Source organism: Lissotriton helveticus, chromosome 10 (assembly GCF_964261635.1).
Source record: "Lissotriton helveticus chromosome 10, aLisHel1.1, whole genome shotgun sequence".
NCBI classification, from domain to species: Eukaryota; Metazoa; Chordata; class Amphibia; order Caudata; family Salamandridae; genus Lissotriton; species Lissotriton helveticus.
The window spans coordinates 1,161,167,993-1,161,179,400 of NC_136071.1; the positions used below are offsets into that span (position 1 = coordinate 1,161,167,993).

At 45.8% G+C, this 11,408-nt stretch overlaps 1 protein-coding gene across 1 annotated transcript in view; it reads right to left on the bottom strand.

The window, feature by feature from the left end:
• The window catches only part of LOC144784898 (glyoxalase domain-containing protein 5-like), a 33,689-nt gene extending 23,638 nt beyond the window's left edge, over positions 1–10,051 (bottom strand). Inside the window, exon 1 of the mRNA XM_078663992.1 lies at positions 9,528–10,051. Within this exon, the coding sequence (XP_078520118.1) occupies positions 9,528–9,584 (57 nt within the window). The 5' untranslated portion in view covers positions 9,585–10,051. The remainder of the gene's footprint in view (positions 1–9,527) is intronic.
• Positions 10,052–11,408: the final 1,357 nt, after the last annotated feature.

An 11,408-nucleotide genomic window follows, 5' to 3' on the forward strand; every position in this document is an offset into this window, starting at 1 on the left:
AAACGCGAGACCTATTGCATTGCAAATTGCAGGATGGTGTGGGCGAGCAACATGGATCGCCAGAGTGTTGTAAAAGTAATATGGTGGTGGGGTCAGCGTTCAGCTGGATGGAAAGCAATATACAGGGCAGTGGGGGAGGAGAAGGTATGGACAACGGAAAGAGGGTGTGGGTCGGATGAAGTAACACGGAGGACAGGGTGGAAGGCAGCAGCAAAGAGCTAGAGAGCAATGTATAGGCAGAGGGGGAGAAGCATGTTTTCCCCAAAGCGGGTTAATTAAAACCCAGTGTCACAAAAAAAAATGCAAAAAGAGATAATATGGTTTCAGTATTGTGGGGTATGTTGTTAACTCTGTAAGTTTTAAATGCTGTTGTCCGCCCCTCAAGCCAGAAGTGCCTTCGTCCCAGCCTGCAGTGACGGGGCCCTATTTTCTGCACTAATCACGACAGAGGGTATGTACTTGCGCTAAGGGGCGAGCAGCTAAATACTGCCTGGCTCTCTGTCCGCACCGGAATGCCCCGGGCAGACACGAGGGGTGCCAAGGTGAATGTCTGTTAGTCAGCGCTCCACCCTAGTCTTGTTTCTCATACACCTGGTATGGACTGGCGAATATTTAGTGTTACCCGTGCCGCCGCCGTCATTTTTAAAGTTGCCAGGTATGCGTGTGCATTGTGACATCTTTGTTTATTGAATGTGTGGACCAGCAGCCGGGTGTGTAAATTGGATGAAAGGCTGGGCCTCCATTCAGGGGGTACCCTGCCTCCCAGCTCATCCCCGCCCCCACATGTAGGTTATGCAGGCCCCTTTACTGCACTTAGCAGCACGTTAGCGGCCTGGGCAGCAGCACACACTGGGCAAAGCAGGAGAGGCCGCTTGGGAACGTTCATGTCCAGGCCATTGTGTGTTGATGGCCGGGGGCACTTCCGGTCCACCTGTCACTCCAGACGGACCAGCCAGGACATATTTGGGTTGAATTGCAGGAGGTGAGCTGCCGACTCAGAGCTGGGAACCCAGGTTCGAGCTAGGAGTCCGTTCATCAACCTGTGATTCTGGACACATCAATCTCTCCCCGTGCCTAATAAAAGGACTTGGGTACCGTGTGCAGGTACCAGCTGGGAAGATAGCTCGGTAGACTTATGCCTGCATTGAAGAGATATGTGTGTAAGCGGAAAGTCGCAGGTTTGAGCTCCACCAGATGACTGGTCCTGTACCTCATTTCCATGCACCTCATTTCCCGATCAGAGGCGGACGCAGGATTTCCAGTGACATGTCTGTGATTGCGAGAAGCCCTCCAGAGGGAGGTGGGTCTCTACACAGCATCCGATTACCGTCAGCGAGCCGTCACCTGCTCCATTTATTAGCGCACACCTGTGAAGTGACAGCGCAGGTCAGAGCGAGTGTGCGCGCGCCTCATTCTGTGTCTGTGTGTGTGGGGGAGGGAGGGAGGGAGGGAAAGTGAAAGTGTGTCATGCGCGTGCTGTGTTGAAACGCTGCATGCACATCCCAGGTCCCTAAGCGTGCACATCTCCTGTCCCCTTTCGAAAGCAAAATTGACAACAATAGATGCCGCGAGCGAGCAGCGCATGCACTGCGTCGCTAGGCGAGACCTAAAAATGTGCTATTGTTGGTCAGACATTTACTAAGATCTCTGATCATGGAACTACTTAAAGTGATACAAGTCCCTGCCACCACTTCGGAGTGCTCATGGGAAGAAAGAAAAATACCTTCTTTGAATCACTTACTTTTGTACTTCTTTCAAAATGCATACAGTGCTTTGATAAACAAGCATTTGCAATGCAATAGGTTTTGCATTATAAAAGTTTGAGCTGTTGGTATTGCTAATAATAATGTAACAGTAGCAGCTTAATGATCTAGTAATGTCCGACTTATTGCATTGGAATTGTGTTGTTATCTGTGCTCTCCTTTTGTTTTATATGATGAAAGCTTGCAGTGCCGTTGTTTGTGGTGTTTTTGTTTCATGTATTAGAGTTGCTTGAGCTGATATTATCGGTGTTGTACTATATTTATATGATGGAAGTTTGCACTCCTGCTGCCTACGGTACTATTTTTTATATAATTGAAGTTTGCAGTGCTGCTGCCTGTGCTGTACTATTTTCATATGATGGAAGCTTGCACTGCTGTTGCTTGTGCTGTACTATTGTTTATAGCGTTTGTAGGCTAATTGTCTTCCGTTTTTCAGACCATAATCATGCCACATAAAACTGTACAGCACGCGAAAACATGACAAAGGATTTCATATAACGAACTTTGCATAAGGTACAGGAAGTGCGGCAATATGTCCATTTTGACTAGAGCTGTTTTTCCCATCACTTTAAATAAGGTAATAAAAAGAAAGATTGCTTTACACAAAAACCGTTGTGCAAATGTATAGCCATGCTACATGTGAATACATTTGGCGCTGGCAAATTATTCTGATTTGTTTAGATATTTACAGGACTTAATTTACTCTACTTGCCTAACAAAGTCAGTACATAGTGGCTCACTGCTGACATCAAGTAAGATAGTATATTTACAAAAAGAAATAAGAACAAAAAGTCACTATGCTATTCTTACGCACTTAGTACATAGCAGAGTACGTAAACATGCAATTCAAAAGCCAACATATATTCATGCTCGCTGCTAACATCAACTAAGATAACATATGTATTGAACTCATTTCCAACAAGAACTTACCATACTATCCTTAGACACTGGGTACATAGCATACCATTGAGAGTCAGTGAACGTGAATTGGAAAACATAAGCAAAGTTCACGCACGCAAATGGCATTTGGTACATGGCATTCACGGCGTGTTTTTTATTGGGAATGAAAGTGCATCAAAGCATAAACATGTATAGCCTATAAAAAGAAACAAGCTTGTAAATACAAATGTTTAGTTTTATGAAAATGCACTGCCATGCGACATGTGAACACATTTCACGCACGCTAATTATTCTAATTTGTTTAAATAATTTACAACACTTAATTCACCCTAGTAGCCTAACAAAGTCAGTACATGACGTGCCATTTTAGATGATTTCATAGAAGGACAGGGAAGAACTGTAAGACTGCATAATGCGCTGCACTGATGTACACCATAACATAAGTGTTTTTTTGACCAGGTGCATTTTATTTTTTTTAATTATTTTGAAGGTTTTATAAAGCGCGAACAAGATCCTTGCGGATATCAGAGCGCTTTACAATGAGCAAAGTTGATTAAAACACAATATAGGGAACAAGCATAGGATAAATAAAATACAAACACAGGAAAGTCATAAAAATACCAACAAATGGGTTCATAGTTGTTCCAAGAACATAAACAGAAAGTCTCGGAAGAAAAGTGTTCAGGGCCGGGCAGAGTGGTCAAGTAAATTTTGCCATGAGAATCGCTTTTACTTCCTTTTTGAAAGATACAAAAGAAGAATTCAGTCTAGTTTCAGGGGAAAGAGAATGCCAAATCCTAGGCGCCATCCCAGAGAAGGAGCGTTTATATGTTTTTTTTTTATTGAATCTTTGAGGTTGCAGGAGAAGGTTATGTGCACTCCTAGAGGACCTTGAACCACCAGAGATTGTCAATTTCTGTGCGAGATAAATGGGTGCCTTGTGGTGTAAGGCCATATGTGTAATGCAAGCAATTATTAGGTGAATTCTTGCTTCGAACGGGAGCCAGTTCAGGGCTTTTAGGTCAGGGGAGATGTGGGAAGGTTTTTTCGAACCAGTGATGAGTCTTGCAGCGGAGTTTATTGATGCTCTAAGGGGAGCTGTAGATGCTTTTGGGAGGCCGCATAGAGAGACAATACCGTAATTCACACGGGGGATAACTAGCGCTTGCACAGGCTGAGAATGTTTAACTGGAAGTTTGCTCCCTTTGTTGCATTGCGAACGTGTTTCTGCATGGTGAGATTGCTGTCCAGAGTTATGCCCAATGATTTTGCCGAGTCCACAACAGTTGGATGCACGTTGAGTGCAGTGAGGTGTTGGATTAAGTTTTGCATCAAAGGGATTTTAGCGGGGGGGAGGCTAAAAGGAGAAATTTAGCCTTTAGAGCGTTCAGTTTGAGATGATTTTCTGTCAACCATGTTTGGGTGTTCATGAGTGTGGCGTTAAGCTGTTTAATGTCTTCTACGGTATTAATCTTGAGATACAGTTGTGTATTATCAGCGTACATATGATATTGCACGTTAGTCGCTTGAAGTATTTCGGTGAGCGGCTCCATGAACAAGTTAAACAATGTCGGTGAAAGTGAGGATCCTTGGGGGACGCCCAGCCTTACTGGAACTGGGTTGGAAAGAGTGTTGTTAATCTTGAATTGTTGTGTACGATTGTGAAGAAAGGAGGTAAACCAATTTAGCACTGGTCCTGAAAGACCCATCCTCAATCTGAGCAGATCCAGTAAACTCTTGTGTTTGACCATATCAAAAGCTGATGATAGGTCCAGCAGGATGAGTAGGCATGCGCCGTTCTGGTCCAGAATTTGAAGCGCATCATCAATGATGTGAGTCATGGCTGATTCCGTACTGTGCCCTGCTCTGAAGCCTGATTGGTAGTTGTCAAGGAGGTCAAAGTGAATGATATGTTTTGTTAGTTGGTGGTGTACGCATTTCTCAAGGAGTTTGGCCAGGGTAGGGATATTGGATATAGGACGATAGTTGTTAAGATAGTCGTTAAGATTCGTGGGGTCATCTGTTGGTTTCTTAAGGATGGGTGAAACTTGACCGACTTTGAGGGTATCTGGAATGCAACCTTGTTGGAGTAAACTGTTGATGATTTTGGTCCATAGCGGCAGCAGCCATGGGGTAAGGTCTTTAACAGCGCTAGCAGGGAGTGGATCGATGAGGTGGTTGGAAGGTTTCAAGGTATTTAGAATCTTAGCCAAAGCCTCTTCCGAGTAGGTGTCAAAGGACGACCAGGCGGCATTGTTCTTTGGGACACACTTTGTAGGGATTTGGTGTGTAGTAGTTGGAGGTGGCTGAAGGGGTTGTGATTGTGGCACCGAATAGAGTAAATCGATCCTTTGAGAGATCGTTCTCGATGTTCAGGGTCTTCTGAGTGAAGAAGGCAGAGAATTGTTGACAGTTGAGTTGCGATTGGGCAGAATCTTGTAAACGTTGGGGGGCGTCCTTGGATTGAATTTTGATTAGCTCAAAAAGTTTTTTGGGGCGATTTCTAGCTTGGTCTAGTTGGTGTTTGAAAAAGTCTGCTTTGGTGCGTTTAATCTTCTTGTAACAGGCATTTCTCATTTTCCTGAGTGATTTGAGGTGAGAGGTCGATGGGCTTGATCTCCAGATGCGCTCAGCTACTCTGAGAGAGCGTCTATCTTCGTTGAGGAGGCTATTGTACCATGGTTTTGAATCTTTAGTGGGGACTCTCTTAAGGTGAAGAGGGGCAACCTCATTGATTTTTGAGGTCATCGAGTTGAGGTAGTGGTTGGGGAGATCATGCACGTCTGTGGTGCCAGCAGGAGGCAGTAGAAGGTTGTAGCTTGAGCAAGGTAGAGTGTTTGTGTTGAGTTGTTTCAAGTCTCTTTTCCAGATCTTGGGTTTCAAGGCCTGAACTGAGTTAAATTTGACTGTTTCCTTGATAGAGAAGGTAATGATGTGGTGATCAGACCAGTCGCAGGGTTGTATTGATTCCAATTGAATGACGTCAGTTTTGGAGATAATTAGATCCAAGGTTGAACCTTTCTTATGTGTAGGGCCATTACAGATTTGGGTCAGAGCTAAATCAGCCAGGCAGCTTTTGAGGCAGTTGACAATTGTGACGTTGGTGTCATTCCAGTGGATATTGAAATCGCCAAGGAATATTTGGTTGTTTAGGGTACCGTTATTAGATGAAATCATATCCATGAGTTGTTCCCAGAAGATGAGATTGTCACCTGGAGGATGATAGATGATGTGCAGTGAGCAAGCTTGTTTTCCGTTGCTGCTGAGGTCTAGGCAGAAGTATTCGCAAGACGTGAAAACCGGGGAAGTGGCTCTATTAATCGTGATGTCACTACGGTGAATACAGGCAATACCTCCACCTATCTTACCGATTCTGTCTAATCGGATGATTTTGTAGTTTGGGGGAACTAGAATATCCATCAGTGAGGTAGAAGAATCAGTTAGCCAGGTTTCAGTTAACAAAAGCAGGTCTAGTTCCTGTGAACTTATGAGCTCGGCTATGTCCGCAGCATGTCTGGAGGCCGATCTACAATTTAGGAGTGTGCATTTAAGACGGGGAGTAAGGAGTGAGCATGAGGGGTCTTGGGTGAGAGGGACGTGTCCAAGGTTGCTCTTGACGATCCCTCTATTAGTATGTCTGGCAACTCTGATTGGGTTAGGGAGGAGAGTAGGAATGGTCAACTGAGTTGTGGTAGTACAATTATTAGGAGAGGGTTCGTAGGAGTGAAGGAGAACTAATATATCGCTCTCGGAGAGCGGATTGACGCATCTCCTAGGACGAAAATGTGTATTAAGGAGGGGAACTGAATTCAAGTTGGGTGGAAGGAGTTTGGGGGAGTGAATTAAGTTGTGGGATCGGTAGTGCCGGTTAAATGCTGTTGAGGAAAAATTACGACCAGGTTGGAATGATATTAGGTCCTTGAGAGATTGTAGTTCCTTATTAATCTGGCGAAGAGCCAACATTATTTCCTCAAATGTATGGTTGGGGTCAGGTGTGACCAGGGTAGAAGGCTGTGTTCTGCATGTGGGGGGCTGCAGAGGTGTGGGTAAGGCTAATGTTGGAGGTAGTATTGATTAGGAGGGTGGATGAGTAGGGGCTGTAGAGGTCTGGGTTGAGGAGGTGGGTGGTTGTAAGGTGGGTGGGGAGGGGGACATAGGGGGCGAGGGGTGCTCGACCGGTAACGTGTTGTCATCGCGGAAGTGTGGGGTCAAGACCTGTGCCAACCTAAGACTACGGACGGGGTGGTTGTTGAGGGGAGAGTACGTATGATAAGAATCATTGTAGAGTATAGGTGCCGAGACCAGCGATATGTAGGAGGGTGTAGGTGGCAGAGAAGGTGGGGTGGTTTGCTGTAGTGTAGGAGTGGTTAGGGTGGATGAGAGCAATGGGAGGGCAGCGGATAATGTGTGGTTGTTAAGTTCTTGTGGGGTTAGGACATGTGTCAAGGCATAGTTCCGCTTGGGGAGGCTAAGACGGGGTGAAAGCTTAGGCGGAGTAGCAGTGGAGTGTAAGGAGGACGAGACAAGAGGGATGTGGGTGTTTGGTGGGGGGAAGCTGTCATCTTGTCAAGTAGGGGATCAGTATCAGTTGATGGGACAGGAGCTGTGACGGTCGTGTTGAGGGGACAAATCTGTAGAGTTGTAGGGGTGGTGTGGGGTTAGTTGGGGTCTTCTGGGTGTGGGTACCATAAGAGTCGGACACAAGAGGTGGACAAGTAGGAAGGGGGCGGGGGGGTTGGGGGACTAAGATGTCAGAATGGTTGGGTGAGGTGACTCCCTGTGTGAAGGTACTTGCAGGCGATGTAAATTGGGAACCCCCGAGAGGTTTGGACACTAGGTTTTTGATGGAAGGGAAGATGTTGTCCATGAGGGAGAGATTGCGGTCTGTGGCACGTCGAGTCAACAAAAAAAAAAAAAAAAAGACTTCGGAGGAGGGCTGAAGTGGCAAGCTCTGGCATTGCGCAGAGGGGGGCGGGGGACGAGCATATGGCGAGCAGCTTGGGAGCGCATTCCAATGTATGTCAGGCTGGTGTGAGTGAGGCCAAGCGCGCGCTGGCGAAGCGTCACGCTTCAATAGATCACATGCATTGGGTGGAATCTGCTTGGATTCCGCTTGGTCAAAGAGTTTGTTTCAACTGCTATACTTTCGTCTATTTATCCCTCCGGGATAGAATAGTCGAGACCTAAAAAACAAGCATGGAAATACAAAATATTTTTAAAATGTGGGTTCAGCTAACATGCTTCACATATTTTTTATTTCAAATAGGGGCCCTCTCGATGACCCAGTCCCGATTTTCTCCTAGTAGATGGATAAATGTACAGTAAATGGGGACAAAGAATATTGTAACGGGCCCAAAATACCATAACCTTTCTGCATACAAGTAACATTTTACCACACCCTTGCCCCAACAGAAAGAGCTCCCTCACTTCTATGCCATAGGCTTATCCCATGTATGGAAGAAGATTTACGGGGCCCGGTTAAACATACTGCAGCGGGGCACTTCACATGACAAGCACTTGTTTCAAAGTTTGAGAAAAAAATATCCTGCAGATAAAAGAAATAATGTCAGATCCAGCATCTGGTCACATCTAGTGGTCTTAGCGGAGTTAGTTGCCTTGTCAATAATAAATAAGGTAGCTTTGATATAAAATCCATAAATCCATAAATAAATATGGCAGCACAAGCGGGGGGGGGGGGGGATTATTGACCGCTCCTTATTCCCACCACTTTCTGTCAAGCCTCTCTTTTACTTACAATCCCAACATATTTTCACTATTTTGCCCCAAGGTCCAACCTCTTACGCATGTCATATGATACACTCTTCTTCTATACCCGAGAGGTCTCAAGCTGCTCAAGTGCAAGCTTAAATTACTTTTTCATGCCAGGATTGTTTTTCATTCTGGGAATTGTAGTCCTTTTTTGCCTTATTGGGCACTGAAGACCACAAGTTCCAGAATGCAAAAAAAGATTTTTAAAATGGCCAAAAGGCAGCTGTGCAATCGACCCTGTACTACGCCTGATACTTTTTAAAGCCCTAACGCATCTCTCCCCCTCCTGTATCCCACATAGTTGCTTTATGGCCGTCAGCCATTTGTTACACTGTCTGCCAGTTGTGGATATTTCAGTCAGCACTCAACAGCAAGCTGTATTCTGGGACTTGTGGTTTTGCTCTTGGAACCTCGAGCCCAAAACGAGCCGAGCTTTGGTGTGGCTTCGGTCTGCCACCCCTGCTCTAACCTTGTGCACTTAGTTGAAAACAAAGGTTTAACATCCTGGTAAAAAGGAGACAAATAAGGCACCCATGTAGTGCATGATTTGTACGAAGTGAAACTAGGATAACTGGCTTCCTCCAAACTGTGTGATCTTATGAAAATATTTTGTTTCTCCTCCCCCTTTTCTTCATTCCCTCAATAAACTTGAAAAGTGACTTTACAGAAATGCGTTTTTTCTTCATTTTGCAGAGACTTATTAAAATATTATCATATTTTAGAGACTTATTAAAATATAATATTTTACGTGCCGTTTGTTGGACGATTCACACAACAAAAGAAATGCCAGGCTCAGGTTGTGCTCGGGCTGTTACAGCCGAGCCAGACGCTGGGCTCGAGTTTCCCTGTTAATTTGCTGGCTCGACTAACCAACTCTAGTTAAAATCTTACTCATGATTTGAGACGGGTGACACCCCACCCCCGGCCCGCCCCCTTAATGTACCACGCGCATCTTGCAAGGGGCACTTCCCTGTTCAAAAGCCAGCTCAGTTGTAAGTAACAAAAAGTTTAAAGGTCGCATATACAAGGTTCTTTCTCCCATTCCACCACATTATAGCGCCGCGGCGCGCTCTCCAGCACACAAGGCGCTCTTACCCTCACCCCACAGGACAGCCGGCGCCCGGCCCGGAGCAGGCTCTGAAGCGGCAGCATCACCTCGGCTTCGGATGGGTCCGGACACCGGTCTTGCTGCTGGAGAAGCAAAGTAGCAGGAACTGAAGGAAGCACAGCACGTGATTCCACGGGCCGTAATGACTAGAGTATAAGCGCCTCCTCCAAAGGAGGGTGAAGGAAAGAGCTTTAATGATACGTGAGCCATAACTAGAACAGAGAGTTTAAAGAGATCCTCAAATAAAAATATGAGTTAGCTCCCGTAATAAACTGCGTTTAAAGGCGCAAATATACATGCATCGAGGAATGAGAAAAAAAACCCAGTAGGTAGAAGTCGGTTGTGACCGTAAAGGATTAGGGATTTCCAATTCCTGCAGTAGGTGAATAAACTCTTTAAGAAGTGATATAAATGCAATGACTTAATCATCAAAACTGATTTTGTTAACCATATTCTACTTTAGTAGCCGCTTTAACACGGTGCCCACGCTGCCACTGGATAGTCAACATGTGTTGTTATCTATACTACTATAACAAAGGAAGAACTTTCAGCCTTTGAGGCGGGTAAACTCGAGAACCACAGCACCAATCCACACACCCGATACACCATTGGAATCGTCAGGGTGTGTAGATGGTTATAGGCTATATAAATAAAAAAAAAAACGTTATTGAAAAACTTTACAGTAAGAAAAAAGTAGTCCCTCCGAAGTAGCGCCGGCCGCGACGTGCGTGCTCACGTCAGGAGCGCGGGGAGGAGCGGCATCCAGGAGCGCGACGAGGAGCGGCGGAGATCAGGGGAGCAGCGGACATGACCGGCGGACAGGCGGAGAGGATTGGCGGGCAGACAGTGAGGAGCGGCGGTGGGGAGGAGCAGTCAGCGGCGGATGAAGTAGGGCGCCAAGTTACCAGTCAGCAACGTGAGGTAGGAGCGGCGGCGGGGAGGAGCGGTGAGCGAGCCACAGGTAAAGGAGGAAAAACAAACGTGTGCAGGAAAAAGTAACATGGGCAGGTTAACAGGAGGAAAAGAAACGGGAGGAGTGGTGAGCGAGCCACAGGTACCGGAGGAAAAACAAACGTGTGCAGGAAAAAGTAACATGGGCAGGTTAAGAGGAGGAAAAAAAAACGTGTGCAGGTGACAAAAGCGTACAAAGTGGAGCGGGGAGCAAACGGGCCATTACAGGACAAAAAAGTGAAACGGGGCATTACAGGAGGAAAAAGTGACACGGGCCGTGACGTGGGCAGGTTAACAGGAGGAAAAAGAAACGTGTGCAGGGGACAAAAGCATACAAAGTGGAGCGTCTAGCAAACGGGGCATTACATGACCAAAAAGTGACGTGGCCAGTGACGTGGGCAGGTACCAAACGGGGCATTACAGCAGGAAAAAGTGACGTGACCAGTGAGGTGGGCAGGTTACACAACGTCAGGGCGGGCGGGGGCCCTGAGCCATGATTGCTCCCGGACAACGTCGGGACGGGCTGCTAGTTTGTTTATAAAATGCAAGTCAAACTTTTTCTCCGAAATTACACATACTAACGGAATGCGCCAGCCATTTGCAGTCCTTTGACTATCATTACTTATTTAAACAAGCATTTGAAATGCAATAAGTCTCGCATTTGTAATAGTTTCAGCTTTTGGCGTTGTAAATTACAATGTCTTTTTCCTATGTGTTTTGGTTAGGAGTGGAGTGGATTCATATGGCGTGTAGTGGAACTATGTGATGTGGTATTGAGTGCACTGGAATTATGAGTAGTGGGACTGTGTGTCATGGAGTGTAATTATGTGGAATGGTATTTTGTGTAGTGGAGTGGTATGTAGTGGAGTTTAATAATGTGTGTTGTTGATTTATGTTGCATGATATGAATTTCTGTG